Source organism: Vombatus ursinus, unplaced genomic scaffold (genome assembly GCF_900497805.2).
Source record: "Vombatus ursinus unplaced genomic scaffold, bare-nosed wombat genome assembly UNPS02014792.1, whole genome shotgun sequence".
In the NCBI taxonomy this organism is placed as follows: Eukaryota; Metazoa; Chordata; class Mammalia; order Diprotodontia; family Vombatidae; genus Vombatus; species Vombatus ursinus.
The window spans coordinates 16,091,130-16,108,175 of NW_020954570.1; the positions used below are offsets into that span (position 1 = coordinate 16,091,130).

Below are 17,046 nucleotides of genomic sequence, written 5' to 3' on the forward strand. Positions count from 1 at the left end.
AATAGCTACTATAAATAATAACCATTATAGAACATATATATGACCATACATGAAAAAATCATGTTAACATAAGACACTTCACAGTGTTGTTGTGAGACTGAAATGAGACAATCTATGCAAAATGTTTTGCAAATTTCAAAGTAATATATAAATGTCAATGATCGCTATAGCCTCTACCTTAGCATTTTTGCAATTATCTCAGTTTTTCATAGTAGTATATGAAATTATATCTAACTACCTACGTAAAGAAAACACGTGGTGGAAAATCTTTGAAATTTAATGATTTCTGAAAATATCTTAAGTCTAAAAATATTTTTTAAGTCCTTGAAATGTATATCTTACATATATTCAAGTTTATGAAATTATAGAATTATATGCGATGGCAATGTTAGTAATATTTAACACTGTCACAAAATTTTTCTAGAAACCAGGAGAAATACATATCATTGAAATAATACCACAGAACTTTTAGCTATTTTGGAAATAAGCTTTTATCTTCAAATGACACTGTCTTTCGTATTTCTTTAAGAACACTTAAAACAATTTAAAATCACATTTATTGCTTTGTATACAATAGCTCATATAGTTATGTAGTTAAAAAATACTCAAAAACAAAGCAATACACCTGGCATTTCCCCCCAAAAATGGGAAATACATTTTGTTGGAGAAAAAAAATTAAATAATATTAAGAGAATTTGTACTTCAGTGGGTAATTACAATTGATAATTACTTAAAACATTATGCCAGCAAAACAATTAATATTAGCTGATTAGCACATAAACAGAATATTGTTCACCACATTATGGTAAGCAGTAAAAAAAACAAAACTGAAAACACCCTATTTTAATGGTAATTTTCAAATAGATTTCTATTATACTGCATTTCTTTTTCTTCAGATTTGAGCTCATTAATAGAACATTCCTATATGTACAAAGATGCAACAACTGATACAGTATATATTTCAACAACAAATTAAAGGTCATAATATACATAACTTAAATACCCCCCATGCTGTGACTGATATTGGCTTCTTATTCCTTAATCATAAACTTCTTCCTTTGATGTTCACCAATGAAGTTTTCTCATTAAAAGGCACATTCTTATCTGCAACCAAAAAAAGTTCGTAATGATATTTAAATGCCCTTTCTTTTACACATTTAAGTACAGTTCTGTTACTTCACAAAGATTTTGTGGAGGTGGGAAGAGAAATATAAAATTAGATAATCAAAGCTATCAATTTAGGAAATTTAAATTATTTATATATACTAAGATTATTTTTATCAATTTTATCAAATGCAACCATTCTGATATTCATCTTCACTATATTACTATAGGCATATGTACATTTACCCACAGATTTTTAAAACTTTTCACTTTTATTCAGTTTATTTTTTCCAAACAGATATTGTTATATTAGCCTAAGTAAGAAAACACTATTTAATAAATTTTAGCTATGTAACCAATTATAGTAAAAAGCAGATTTTTATTGCTTTAAATTTCAACCAAAGAGGTTTATAAGAATAAATAATAACAATAGTGACAATAATTGCACCTAACTTTTACCTAATTTCTAGGCCTTTCAAGAATTGTGTTGAAAGGTATCTTCTAGACAATGAATGTTTTGTTGTAATGACTTTTAATATTCTTACAGGATTGTTTTATGGGCTTAGCAATGCTTGAATACCTTTTCCCCATCTGTTTTATTGAATTTGCCTAAAATGATGAGTTTTATTAAGATTTAAGGATCCTATGTCTTCATAATCAATAATCATAATCAAGTAATATATCCTAGCAATAGACTTGCAATTAGAACTGTGTTTGAATCCTGAGATGCTTATGTGGTAAAAAGAAACCAGTCAGTCAATAAGCAGCCAGGCACTTGGGAAACAAAGATGGCAAAAGATAGTCACTGCTTTCAAGTAGCCCACACCCTAATAGGGGAAACAACATGAAAACAACTATGAGCAAATAAACTATATATAGGATAAGTTGGAGATAATCAAGTGAAGGGAGTAACTAGGGGGGTGTGAAGGAAGGCTTTTGCAAAAGATGGTATTTTAGCTTGCACTTGATGGAAGCAGGGAAATCAGGAGTTGGGGATGGGGAGGGAGAGCATTTTAGGCCTGGGGAACAGTGGAATCTGGAGATGGGGTGAGTGACTTGGGCGAGGAAGAGCAAGGAAGAGCAAGGAAGCCAGTCACAGAACCACATAGTACCTGAGAGTGAGTAAGGTACAGGAAGACTGGAAAGGTGAAAGGCGCTGGATTATGAAGGGCTTTGAATAATAAACAGAGGATTTTATAGTTGTTACTGGAGGAAATAGGGAGTTGAAGTTTATTGAATGGGAGCTGACATGGCTATTCCACTTTGCATCTGTAGTCATGCCTGGTTTCAACTTTAGGAACAAGATGCCCCTCTCAAGGGGCTCATCATTTCTAATCTCATCACCATGTTACTAACTCAAGCCTAGATTGATATTAAATCCCTCAGATTCCTCTCTCCTTTGATTGAAGGGCTGGAGGGTGGAGGACCAAAACCTTCCCATTGCCTTCCTGTATAGAGGGTAGAAACTGGACTCTCAAGCTCACTCTTACTTTGCATCTGCTGCTGTGCCTGGTTTCAACTACAGGGAACAAGATGACCCTATGCCCCTGCTTTCTTGCTTCCTTTTGTATGTTGCCCCCCAACCCCCTTTTAGATTGTAAGCTACTCAAGGGCAGGGACTATGTTTCTCTTAACTGTATCCCCAGTACTTAGCACAGTGCCTGGAACATCATAGGCACTTAATAAATGTTTATTGGATTATTGGATTGGCTGGTCAGATCTTTACTTCAGGAACAACTTGACAGTTGAGTGGAAGATGGACTAGAATAAGGAGAAATTTGAAGCAGAGAGACCAGCCAGCAGGTTATTGCAATAGACCAGGCACAAGGTGCTGAAGCAAATGGTAGCAGTGTCAAAGGAGAAACAAGGGCATACATGAGAGTTGCTAAAAAGGTAAAATCAACAGAACTTGACGACAGGTTGGAGAAGGGAGGTAAAAGTGAGGGTTTGAAGATGATGCCTAATTTGTAATCCTGGGTGAATGGGAGGATGGTGATGCCCCTGACAATAATAATGAAGTTGGGAAGATGTGAGGAGTCTGGGAACAAGATAATGAGTTCAGTTTGGACATGTTGCATTTGAGATATCTATACAACATCCAATTTGAGATGTTTAAAAGGCAACTGGGGATGTGAATCTGAAGATTAGAAGAGAAGAAAAGTTTGGATTGGATAAGAAGACCCAAGGATTAGCATTACAGGGATGTTAACTGAAACCATGGAAGCTGCTGAAATTACCGAGCGAAATGGTATGGAAGTATAAGAGAAGAGGGTCCAGGACCCTAGGGGATACCTACCTTTAGTAGGCTGGAAGAAGATTCAGCAAAGGAGACTGAGAAGAATCGATCAGACAGGTAGGAGGAGAACCAGGATACAGTAATATCACGAAAACCTAGAGAGACAGGGGTAGTAAGGAGACAGTGATCGAAAATTTCAAAGTCTGCAAAGAGGTTAAGAAGAATAAGGACTGGGGAAAAAAAGGCCATTAGATTTGGTAATTGAGAGATTATTGATAACCTTGGAGAGAACAGTTTTAGATGAATGATGGGTTTGAAAGACAGACTACAAAGAGTTATAAGTGAGAGAAGAAAGGAAGCAGAGGCAGGCATAATAGGAGCCTTCTCAAGGAGTTTAGCCAAAAAAAGGAGAAGAAATATGGGATGTTAGCTAGTGGAAATGGACTTGGATCAAATGAGGGTTTTCTGAGGATGGTAGAAATACAGGCATGTTTGTAAATAGCTAGTAGACAAGGAAAGAATGAAGATAAGTGAGAGTATAAGGAAGATGGAGGAGATAATCTGCTGGAGAAGATGGAATGGAATGGAATCACTTGTGCATGTAGAGGCATTTACCTTTATAAGAAGCACAACCTCTTCAGGTGAGACATGACTGAAGGCAGAGATAGTAGAAAAAGGCATCTTAATGTGAAATGAGAAACAGGAAAGAAGAGGGAGCTCTGGGAGAATGGCCTCAACTTTTTCTGTGAAATATAAAACTAGGTTCTCAAATGACAGAAGAAGGGAAAAGGAACCATAGGAAGTTTGATGAAGGATGAAAAGGTTTGGATGAGCTGATGTGGTAAGCTGTATTGTGAATTAATTAAGGAAGTACAGTAGGATGCTTTACCACAGTGAGGGACCAGATGAGATTATCTAACACAAATTTGCAGTGGATTCAATCTGAATATTCTCATGATTTTCTCCAGCTTTGTTATGCAGCACATATGTAGGAGCAAAGGTAGCAGATGATGGTAGTGACTCAAGGCTGATTCTTGGCAGATAAAGATTGGCAACAGGACAGTGTAAAGATGAACTGGTTCACCAAAAAATCAAGAAGGTGAAGGAAGGAAAGCATACTTACTGCAGGGGTGATGGCCTGGGAAAAAAAACTGAGAGGTGGGATAAGAGGTCACGATGAGGATGAGGAGGAAGAAGAAAGTTGGTGGTTTTAAAGTAGAGGGAGGGTTGAAATGACCATGGGCTATGATCAGATATGGGTATTTCAGAGTTCATGAACATGGAAATGGTGCATTTACAGGTAATGGGTAAGGCCAAGGGGAGAAACATTTTTGTATGTGGCTGAAAAGGAGTAGAGGAGTAGGTCATGTAAAATGATTAAGTTGAATAACTGTGTATAAGGACAGGAGTTAAGAAGGAAAGACTGTGAGCCTGGCAATAAACTCATTGAGGAAATAAGGGGAATGTCCTGGAGATCTATGGGTAACAGTTAACAGGATTTTAATTTGATGGTAGATATGGAGTAAATGAACCTCGAAGGAGATGGTATTGAATGATGGTAGTGGAAGGAGAACCTGCAACAGCACTATTTTCCTTATCTCTAAAGGGGGATAATAATACTGCACTTTAAAGGGTTTTTGAAATGCAACAAATATTTGAAGAGATATATCAAAGTGAGCTGATATTTTATAGATGACCCTTAATCCCCTAATGGTACATAGAACCCTTCATGTCATGGATAGGGAGCACAGCATAGTAGAGAGAGCCTAGGGGTCAAGATCTCACCTCTGACATACCCTGGCTGTGACTCTGGGTAAGGCACTTAATTCTCACTCTTCTCTCACCCTCCATCCCTGCCATGAAACTATTTAAGATTAGAAATTGCAAAACAGGCATCAGTCAGCACTGGAAAAGGGCATTCCTTGGTGGAGAGTTGCCTGTCTCAGTGAGATGACAGAAGTTGCCATCTAATTTTTTGTTGGTTTAGTTCCACTATACTTCACTGTATCCCAATCCATATTCAAAGAACTTCTTTGAAAATAAAGTACCTTGCTATAATAACAATGATAATGATGATAATAACAATAACAATAAGAACGGAGACAATATCCTTCAGAGGTTCAAGAAAATATATATATAAGAAGGGATGGAAATCTAATATATTATTATTATAAGTCATCCTTTCAAATGATTATTGATACTAAGAAGTCTTGTTAAAGTGTTAAGTATATTTTCAATGAAATGTTCTTGATAGTTTTTTTATATTATTAGTTATTTAATGAAGGTAAGGATTCTTTTTATAAAATGCTTAAAACAATACTTTCCCCCCCCTTATTTTAAATTCTGTATTTTAAATAGTGTTAAAAATACAACAATTTTTGTATGCCATTAACCCATTCAGGACCAATAATAAAAGTAATCTAATCTAATTTAAACGATATAGCATAGCTAAAAATATAAGTCCATCAAATAAGCTATTAACTAAGTCATTAACTTAAGTGTTCTTATTTACAGACAATAATTGGAAGGCTTTTCCAATCAATTTTTCACAGTTGTCACTGGGATTGTCTTTGGACATTTTTTGTCATAAAGTTTTTTATATTGTGAAACACAGGCTTGAATGAGAATAAAAAGGTAATACTTTACTTAAGAAGACAATAGGATTTTAAGCAATGCATACATACATATGATATTGGTTGATTAATTACATATTATTCTTTGTTCTGATTGAAAGCAGATATATATGGGTACTTATGATTTGGTAGTACCTTTGTAATACTCTTATTATTCCATATATCTTACAGTAATAAAAGGATTGCTTTTCTTTACTTATATAACTAAAACTTTAATCTAATATAGTATTCCTCTCAGATTATACTCAATTAACAAACTTACATTATTACAAAATTTTTCACATGGGAACAAATCATCTAATTTCTTTGCCAGTAAGTTTTACAAGAGTAAATGGATTACAGAAAGAATTCCCTTTTTTGGATAGGTTTACAGGAACATTATAATGGCTCCATTGCATTCAAATTTCTTAAAAACACAACTCTAATGTTCAATTATGCACAAGGTACACTAGTAGATACTTTTTTGAATTAACTTTCTGGTCTTATCTCAGTTATCTTCACAACAGCCTTGCCAGGTAAGCAAAGCACAACAAATATTTATAAACACTCGTTCCAAAGGATTCCTCCAATATAACTCAATATATATGTGTGTGTGTGTATGTGTGTGTGTGTGTGTGTGTGTGTGTGTGTGTGTACGTGTACAGGTGTACATATGCACATGCAGTATATATAACAAAGCAATTTTAATGTGTAAAGACTGATGGCAAGGCAGCCAAAATGGCCAAAGCTGAGAAAGCTGGCTATTAAGAAGATAACATAATAAAACATGATTCTCCTTGTAATTTTTTATCTAGTACATTGTCTAGCCTGAATTTTTATTTACCTTCGGGGATGATTGGCATCAAACAGAGTTGTATCGTCGTCATCATCATCTTGTTCTAAAGGTGTTAATTCCATATTTTCTAGATTTGTGTCCAAAACTCCATATCTTCGTGTCTTTCTATTTCTTCTTCTCATTCTAACAAAATATACATGTAAAAAATTTTAATATAGAGCAGTTAAAATGTATGGAAGGTCCTCATTTGATAGTAACTTAAAATAACTGTTTAATTTAAATTCACACTCACCTGCACCATACACACATCTAGTGATACCCTACAAATGCTACTGTGTTTTTTTTTTCATCTTGAAATGGAATATTCAGTATATCGTACAAATCCACTTCTTAGTTTTTTTTTTCTTTTCTTTTTTTCTTTTTTTAAAGAAGCCCAGGACTAGTACCCTATTAAAAAAGTTACAATCTTTGTCAGGGAGAAGTATAATTCCAATCATGTAAAACTTAGGTTTATCCTGGCTAGTGCCTCAACAAAAGGCTGCTTGAGAGATATCCAAACTAGGTTAGCAGAAAGTTGCAACAAAAATCAATGTAGGGAATAAAGCAGAAATGCCAGTGAGGCTTCAGAAAATTCCAACTGAAGACAGGATAGTTACTGATCTGCCACAATGGAGCATCCACCATGAGAGGATTCTCTGCCAGTCTTAATTCATTCTCAACTTTAGCACTCCTGACACCATTCAAATATCAGACAAGACTTAACAATCTTGAGACACAGACCTGGGATCATCCTTTGCTAACTAATCTTCCTTCAAAAGTTGGTGAGTTCTTTGTAAACCTACATGGTATTTCTCCTTTTTCATTTTCCCTGAAATAATTTCTCTTTAGGTCTTCAGAATTTCGTATTTGAGTTTCCTGTTCCTGCTCAGATGGATTTCCTTTTAAGGATTTTAATCTATAGGATCCTACCTATTAATCCTCTGGACCTAAAAATCTCCCAAAGGCTAGATAGGGGACACATCAGACTATGCTCAGCTTTTCTGTCTTCTATAACAAATTCAAAAAGAGAATGAATACTTTTTGGCAACGTTCTTATCATTCATACTCCAGCAAACATTTCTTCCTTGTTAGGAAGAATAATTCCTCTTTGTTGGTTCCTTTAGCTTATGAAAGAGAAAATTGTTCCTAAGTGAAGTAAAAAACAAAACAAAACAAAACAAAAATAAAAAAAAAACCCCAAAAACAAAACATAGTAATTAAAGGTGAATCAATAAGAAAGCAATACCACATAAGATAAAAGGCTTATGAACAACATCAGAAAGCTGACATACTTAAGCAGAAAGATCCTATTCAGCTTTATCATCCTAAGACCACACAGCCAGCACAAGCAATCTCACACAGACTTTTGTTTTGGGGTACAGCTATTAAGGTCCTCTCATATTTATGAATCAACCACTGCACAGTCATGAGACATGAGAAACACTGATCTGGTTTATCTACATGAAAAAAAAGGGGTGGAATGCAAATGTTGAGGAAGGTAGGGAAGGGGTTTTCATGTACAAGGAGACAGGAAACCAAGCTACAGGGAGCAGTCATAAGTGAATTTTCTCTGGGCAGGAACCCAGCCAGCCTCTCCTTTCAACCTTCCTCCCCACAAAGGAAGCTGAGAATATCCTTCATACCCACACACCAACAGACCTTTCTGACCTTAATATACACAAATGTCCTCCATATTAGAATCCAGTCAAACTGACCTTCTGGTTTTCCTTACACACTGGATTCTGTCTCAGGCTGTCTGCATGCCTGGAATGAGCTCCTCTTTACTTCGGCCTCTTTACTATTATGACTTGCTTTCAAACCTAACCTCAAGCATCACCTTCTACATTGAGTCTTTCCTACCCCTTATGCCCCACATCACAGATACTAGTATCTTCCTCCCCAAAATAACTTGCATTTCTAATATGCATATATTCATTATGTGTTTAGCATGTGTCCTCGAATTTTATTTTTGCCTGTGTATCCTCAATGCGTGACACACAGCAGATGCTTAATAAATGTTTGCTGATTAATTTATGGTGCATAGGAAATGTGACCATGCCACAGTAATGCAAGCATGAGGGAAAACAGAAATAAGCCATTGAGAATACAAGAAAAAGGCCTCTCTTCCAAGCAAGGAAATAAAAAGTGAATTTCATAAAGATATAAGGAAAATCAAGACTTCAAAGAGTTGAAATATTGCTATCAGACAAAAAAAATTCACAAGAGGTAAAAGAGAAACTATATTACATGTAAAGCCTTAAAAAAATAAAAAAAATTAAAAATAAACCTTGATTTTACTATTATGGAGTACTCCAGATAAGGAAATTCACTCTACCAAAGCAAATCAACATCCACTTTGAAACTTAATCATCTTTGAGTTAGTGGCCTAGGATACTAGGAAGTTGAGTGAATGGCCAAGGATTATAAGGCCAGTATTATGACAAGGAGAAATCAAACTCCCATCTTCTGGATTCCAAGGTCACATTTCTGTCCACTATGCCATGCTGCCTCTCATGCTTAAAGGTATCATATACAATGAAACAATATTATTATTTAATATGTATATCTATATTTATTCACACACATCAAATGGCACAGAACCTAAATTTGTAAATAAAAAGTTAGCTGAACTGTAATGCTATACTATTACATAAATACTCTTCTCTTAGTGGCTTAATATAACAGAAAAAGAAACTAAAAAAAAAAATTGTGGGAGAATTGTAACTGTTCACTGTTGAAGAGGTAAGAGATGAAACATATGAGATGGTCTTCTGAATGGTGAGAACTTAAATACACACACACACACACACACACTTTCCACAATCACATGGTACCTTTGGTTAAATTCACAATGTATGCTGAAACACTTAGAAGTAATAAATATTAACAGTAGATATAAGCAATACTGCCATTATAGATCATAACATACTATAACCAGGTCCAGATTAGCATGAATAATAAATCCTGAGAAGTCACAGATAACTGAATTTTCACTATTTGAAATTATAATTACATAATTATAATGGTAACTGGTTCCAACAAAATGGAAATAGGTAGTTTAAATCTGAATAATGAAAACACCTCAAAGGATTCATTATTCACACTGATCAGGACCTAGCTAGTAAGAAAAGTAAGAAACATAGTGGCAGCTAGGTAGCGCAGTGGACTTCACTGGCCCTGAAGTCAGAAGGACCTGAGTTCAAATCCAGCCTCATACTGAACACTTGTCACTTACTAGCTGTGTGACCCTGGGCAAGTCACTTAACCCCAATTGCCTAAAAACTACAACAAAAAAAAAAAAAAGAAGAAAGAAAGAAAAGTAAGAAATAAAAGGAGAATATACAAAATTAGATGGCAACTTGGCATTCTAGTAAAGAGCAGGTCAAAAAAAATTATAAAGCAACCAATAACTATGCAAAAGAGAATAATAATGAGAAAACACACAAAAATGTTAGGGATGTAGCTAAAGGAATCCTTAAAGGCTAATTGCTCTCTCTCACTAACAATTGATAGTAAACAGAAAAAAAGGTGATTAATAAACTAATCATTTTTTTAAAACCTAGAAAATAAAGTTAATAAATCCAAAAGTAGCACAAAAGAATCTGAAATTGCACAAATCAGAAAAAATTATGAAACGGAAAATTAAAAGATAATAGAAATGACAAGCAAAATAAAAAGTTGGCTCTTTGAGAAGATTAATTAAAAAGCCAACAAACCTTTAACTAATACAACTGAAAAATCAAATTAAGAAAAAATTAAAGCATATCCATAAAAGAGGATAAATACAATGAATTATTAGGTCTTACTATACACAATTATATGCTAGCAAAAATGAAAAGATAAAGGAATGAACGGTTATCTACAAAAATCTAAAATGCCCAAATAAACAAAATAGAGTTTAACACAACTTAGAAAATTAAAGTAAGAGATAGATAAGGAAACTACCAGGGGTAGAGAAGGGAGGATCGCTGATGCAGAAGGATCAATTAAAACCTATGCTACTTGTTAAGAAGCAAAAATGCTCTACCAAATTGCTCTTCTGAGAGAACATGCTCCCAATATCTAAAAAAGGAAGAGATAATGTAGAGAGAGAATCATAGACAAAGACCAACATTATTAATAAATTGCTATATAAAAATCTTAGTGAAAAATATTATAGCAATATATCTATATTTATATCTTTCTCTTATATACACACTATGACCAAGTTGGATTTACAGAAGGTACGAGAAAATAGTCTAATATTAGGAAAGAAATTAATATAATCAAATATAAAATAGAAACAACCCAAATCACATGACTGTGATAAAAGTCTTTGAGAAAATGTAGCAATAATTAATGTTAAACATCTAATGAGAATAAGCATAAAAGGGTCATATAAAAAAGTATAAAGGGTCATACAAAAAAGTGATTAAAAGTATATGTCTAAAATCAAAAGCATATCTCCTTCCTCTGTTATTATTTGACATGTAAGTTCTGGTAAGGCTACTTTTAGTAATAAGACAGGAGAAATAAATTAAAGGAATAAGCACTGGCAAAGAGAAAACAAAATTACCTTTATTTGAAATTATAGTATTAGAAAACGCTGGATAATTAGTGAAGAAAATATTTGACAAAATAGTTTAAGCATCAGGATTCAAAGTAAGTTTATGAAAAAATAGTTGAGAAATAATTCTCAATAGCAAAAACATAAATCAGTAGAACAGGGCAGTAAAAAAAGAGAAATACTATTTAAAGTAACTACAGAAATGCATAAAATATCTGAAAGTCAAGTCAGTCTAACAACTCAAGACTTACATAAGCTACAGTTAGAACGAAGCAGAGAGTTGGCGTCAAATGAAAAGATGGCTAGGATTTTGAGCCCTCTATAAAGGGAGACTATGGGAAGAGTTTCTTGCTCCACCCTCCAAGCCCTCCAAACAGAGGGGCAGAAGCCACTAAGGGTACTGCTGAAGTGTGAATACCAAAGTTGAAGTGGTTTCCATGATGATGAGCTTCCTAGTGATGAGCTTGTCCTGGAAGAACATGATGCTGATGGTGGTGGAGTCAAAACCAAACAAAGCAGTTCATGGCAAATGAAGACGCCTACTCAAATATGACAAAATGATGATAATACTTAAATTTACAGATTTAATTCTGTACCAAATTACCACAGACTTACTAGGCAGAGAAGACAGGGATAAAAATGGTACCTGTAATTTCACTGATATATGTAACTACCAGGCAAGGAAACTTAATCTACATTAAGAAGTTATGTAACTTTTCCAGGGTCACATAGCCCTAGGTATTAGAAGTGGGACTCAAGAAAAGATCTCCCTGACTTCAAGACCAGCTCACTATCCATTATTCCATGCTACCTCCATACTTTGTAGAATTTGGATTGGTGGAGACTCTAAGTAAATAATGGGATGGGAAGAAGTAGAATCAGAAATAATCACACTCAGTAGTCTAGCATCTGATAAATCCAAGAATAGAAACTTGGAGACTCTCTATTCAATAAGAACTACACAGAAAATTGGGAAATAGTTTGGTTTAAAAAAAAAAAAGACAGTTTAGACCAAAATTTTACAGCAGAAACTATATATACGATAAATATAATTTCAAATGGATACAGGATACATGACAAAAGATTATACTTAAATAGACCTGTGATCTCATCAATTCAGCTGTTGCAATGATGAAGATCACAACCTATCCTTCTCTGCCAATTCTGTGCGGCTCTTGTCCTATGCCAGGTGACTGGGAACCATCTCCAGTTGTCCTGATCTATATCTGGCTACTGGATCCAGATGGCTCTGGAGAAGAAAGTGAGGCTGGTGACTTCACACAGCCTTCCCTCACTTAAATCCAATTCACTTACAAGTCATGGAATCACCTTCCTGATGCCATGGTCTTCTTCGAGAATGAGGAAGAACAATAGCCAGGTAACCAGCCTATAATTCTCTTCTGAACTGTGCTTCTGTAATGATGTCCTTTACTTTTGTTCTTTTGAATTCTTTGTCAGTTGTATAGACTGCTCACAACTACTTACCTCTCTACCTCCTTAAAAAAAGTTAGATGAAATTTTAGAGGGAGATAATGTTTCACAATTATCTTTAGAGGGCAAATTCTTAACCAAATAATGAATAGAGGTACTCAGAGGGGGGAAAAAAAAGAAAGAAAAAAAACCAGGCAATTTCAATCACATGAAAATTCAGACAACATAAAAAGAAATTCATGGTGGTGAGGAGATACCTGTATCGTGTCTCTCTGAGAAAGGTCCCTGAAATACCAGATATATAGGAAATTAATGCAAATGTGCAAAGCGAGGAGCCATTCTCCCCAATAAATAAGTGGTCCAATGACATGAATACTTTTCTTAAAAAAGAACTGCAAACTATTTATTGCAAAATGAAAAGAGACTGCTCAGAATTAGTAATAAGAGCAACTTGAAACCAGTCTGAGGTTTGACATCATGTGAAGCAAATTGGGAAACATAACATGAGATGGAAATAGACAATGTTAGAGGAGATATAGGAAAACAGTAACATTAATACATTGTTGGAGGAACTGTGAATCGGTTCAATTGTTCAAGAAAATTATTTGGAATATTAAAAAAAAGTGACTAAACTGTCTTTTTGACCAAGAGATCCTATTACAGGTTAAAGCAGATAAAAGACAAAGAAAGAAATCACAGATATCAAAATATTCACAGACCACATTTTGTGGTAATTGATAACTAGAAACAATTGGTACCCATCAACAGGGAAATGGATAAACAAACAAGGGCCTAAGAATGCAATGGAATGTTACCACATGACGAGAAATGCTGAATGTGAAGAATTCAAAGAAATATGAGAAGACTTTTATAAACATCCACAATGTGAACAGAATTAGGAAATCACTGTACACAATGACCACCACAATGCCCAAATAAACTGAGTAATTATGATGACTAATCTTTGCCACTTAGAGATGAGGAAATTGTCCCTCCCTTCTCCTCTTGAAAAGTGCAAATGTTGCCTACAGTCAATCTGTCAGTTGGTCTTGCGTAACTTTTTTTTTTTTACCCCTGTTACAAAGTGTGGTAAGAGTACTAGGAAAAGGCCCTACTCCATGCTGGCTAGTCTAGGTTTTTTCCAAAGGTATAGAAACCAACTTCAATACTTCATTGGCTCAAGGGTTTAAGGCTTAGGCTATTGATACCTGCAGGCTTAAATACCAAATGGTTGGTCTAGGTTGAAAGGTGCCACTTGTTCCTCCCTCAGGATTCTGACTGGTGGTCAGCGAGGGTAACACAGAGGGAGGGAACCTGTGCCTAAGAGAATCAATGTCATATCCTTGCTGAATATCCTTAATGGACTTGCACTTACTGTGTGATCCTGTGCAAATCACTTAACCTCTCTAGGCTTCAGTTTCCTCAGCTGTAAAATTGTCCTAATAACAGCACCTACCTCTCATAGGGTTGTTGTGAGGATCAAATGAAGTAACATGATAAGACTCCCTCTTGACCCCCAAAATCAATCAGCTGCCAAATCCTGTTGTTTTTACCTTACCATCCTTCATCTCTGACATAGACCCTTCCTTTCTCGTCTGATGCTGTCACTGTTGTTGATGTCAGTCATGTCTGACTCTCTGTGACCCCACTTAGGGTTTTCTTGGCAAAGGTACTGGAGTGGTTTGCCATTTCCTTCTCCAGCTCATTTAACAGATGAGGAACTGAGGCAAACAGAGTTAAGTGACTTGCCCAGGGTCACACAGCTAGTGTCTAAGGCCACATTTGAACTCAGGTCTTCCTGACTTGAGGGTTAGCACTCTATCCACTGTGCTACCACCCTGCTGCAAACCTTCATTACCTCATGCCTGGACTACTGGTTGGTTTCCCTCAAGTTTCCTGACTACAATACATCCTGCACTCACTCAACTGTCTCAATCACTAAATCTAACACACAAATCTGACCATGTCAGCCTCATACTCAAGAAACTCCAGAGCTCTCTAACACCTCCAAGATCAAATTTAAGTCCAGTTCTGTTTTTAAAGCCCTGAATATGGGGCTGCTACATGGCACAGTGGATAGAGCACTGGTTCTGAACTCAGGAGAACCAGAGTTCATATCCGACCTTTGACATTTACTCCACTTAACTGATTGCCTAGCCCCCCACCAAAAAGAAAGTTTAAAGTTCTTCATAACCTGGCCCCTTCTTACCTATCCAGTCTTTTTATACCTTGCTCACCTATAAATACGTTTGTAATTCACTGAAACACTGGCCTCCTTGCTAGTCCTCACACAAGATACTCCCTTTCCAGATTTGTTCCAATTGGCTGTCCCCCATACCTGGAATCCCCTCCCTCCTCATCTTTGCCTGCTAGCTTCCTTTAATTCTCAATTTTATTAAATTCCACCTTTTACAAGATGTCTTTCCTGGTGCTCTTTAATTTTAGTGCCCTTCCCTTTATTATTTCCAATGTATTCTATATATACATACATGCACACACACACACACACACACACACACACACACCTTGTTTGTACATGCTCATTTGCATGTTGTGTAATTTCCTATTAGATGTCTCCAGCTCTGAGAAAGGATGTCTCCTACCATTATTATTTTACCCTTTATGCGGTCTTTTGTGACTTAATTTTTGCTTTACAGATTTACATATTTAATTGGTACATGTTTAATAGTGATAATGTTCTATTGTTTATGGTTCTTTTGAGCATGATACAATTCCCCTGTTTAACTCCATTGATTAAAGAGGCAGCATTGGCATATCATTCAGAGACCTGGCCTTACCTAGGAAGACCTTTGTTCAAATCTAGCCTCTAGCACACATTGACTCTATCACCCTCAGCAACCCTCAGTACTCTAGACAACTCTCCATTATTCCTCCTATTTCTTTAAATTCCTCTTACCTCTTAGGAACAGTATGAGCATAATTGACTATATCAATAATAAAACACAAAAATCATATGATTATCTCAGATGCAGAAAAAGCTTTAAACAAACTACAACACTCACTCCTATTAAAAACAATGGAACAGAAATAAATGAAGCTTTCATTTTCCTGTTCAAAAAACTGCAGTGGCTTCCTTTGACCTCCAGGATCAAATATAAAATACTATCTGGATTTTAAAGCTCTTCATCCTACCCACTTCCTACTTTTCCAATTTTCTAATACCTTACACCCTTCCAGTATTCTGTGACCTAGAGACACTGGCCTTCTAGCTATTCCTTGATAAGGAAAAACCATGCCTAAGCATTTTCACTGGCTGTCCCCTGTGCCTTAGGGAGGGAGGGGGAACACTTTCCTTCCCCCCTCGGCCTTTTGGCTTTCCTGGCTTCCTTCAAGTCTAAGCTAAACCTTTACGTTCTACCAAAAAAAAAAAAAAGCCTTTTCCACTGCTCCTTCACCTTAGTTCCTTCTTTTTGAGACTACCCCCAATTTATTATATATACAATATCTACATATACACATAACCTCTCCCCCATACATATATTTTGTATAAAAATTATATATGTATATATGCATATATACACATAAATATATATAATATACATATACACACGAAAGTCTGAGTCAATAGAAAAAAACAGTATCAAATGAATTAGATCTTTATTAATATAAGCATATTTATTTTCAAAAATTTCTAAAGCACTGTATACTGATTAAACAAAAAAAATCAACAGACATCTAAACTATTAAGAGAAAAGTCAATCCTTTGTACTGCACAACGAATGCCATTGCTATTTGCAATTATAATCATCATTATTAAATGTCTTGTATTTATAAAGCAGTCATCATTTCAAAAGTGCTCTGTAAACATTTCATTAGCTTTCAAAATGTCAGCTCCAATCAACAGGTCAAGAAGTCAAGGGCCTAAAGGCTTCAATATCTTGTCAAAAATTACTTAGACCCTCCTTGGATGGCTATTTAGGGGGGAAAAAAAGAGGTATGCTTTGCTTCAGGTCCTACTGGGCAACTGGCTCTTGATTCAAAGTTCCTACTGTTAGGAATATTTTAGGAGTTCTGGAAAACAGAAATTCCAACTTCTTATTAATTAGGCAATTCTTAAGGTTTAGGATAATGATTTTTATGCTATGGAAGTGAAATCATATCATGGAATTCTGAGACAAACCACCATTTGCCTTACCAATTCCCCTCAACAATGGGGAGAGGTTCCCAAACTTATTTGACCTACTGCCCTCTTTAAAAAAAAATTTTTTTCTCAGAACCCCACTGAAAATCTACTTCCTTTACCTTCTAACTTTTTTTTTAA

The 17,046-nt window shown here is 35.3% G+C and overlaps 1 protein-coding gene across 2 annotated transcripts in view; it reads right to left on the reverse strand.

The window, feature by feature from the left end:
* Window positions 1–473: 473 nt before the first annotated feature.
* The window catches only part of FAM174A (family with sequence similarity 174 member A), a 39,165-nt gene continuing 22,592 nt past the window's right edge, over window positions 474–17,046 (reverse strand). The window contains exons 3-4 of one of the 2 annotated variants that reach the window (XR_003569739.1): window positions 6,797–6,931; window positions 474–1,104 (exon numbers count right to left, since the gene is read on the reverse strand). Coding sequence is in view for 1 of the 2 variants with exons in the window: in XM_027869215.1 (XP_027725016.1) it covers window positions 6,793–6,931 (139 nt within the window). In the remaining variant the exon portion in view is untranslated. Of the gene's footprint in view, window positions 1,105–6,792; window positions 6,932–17,046 lie in introns of those variants that run through there. The other variant, XM_027869215.1, reaches the window with a different exon arrangement.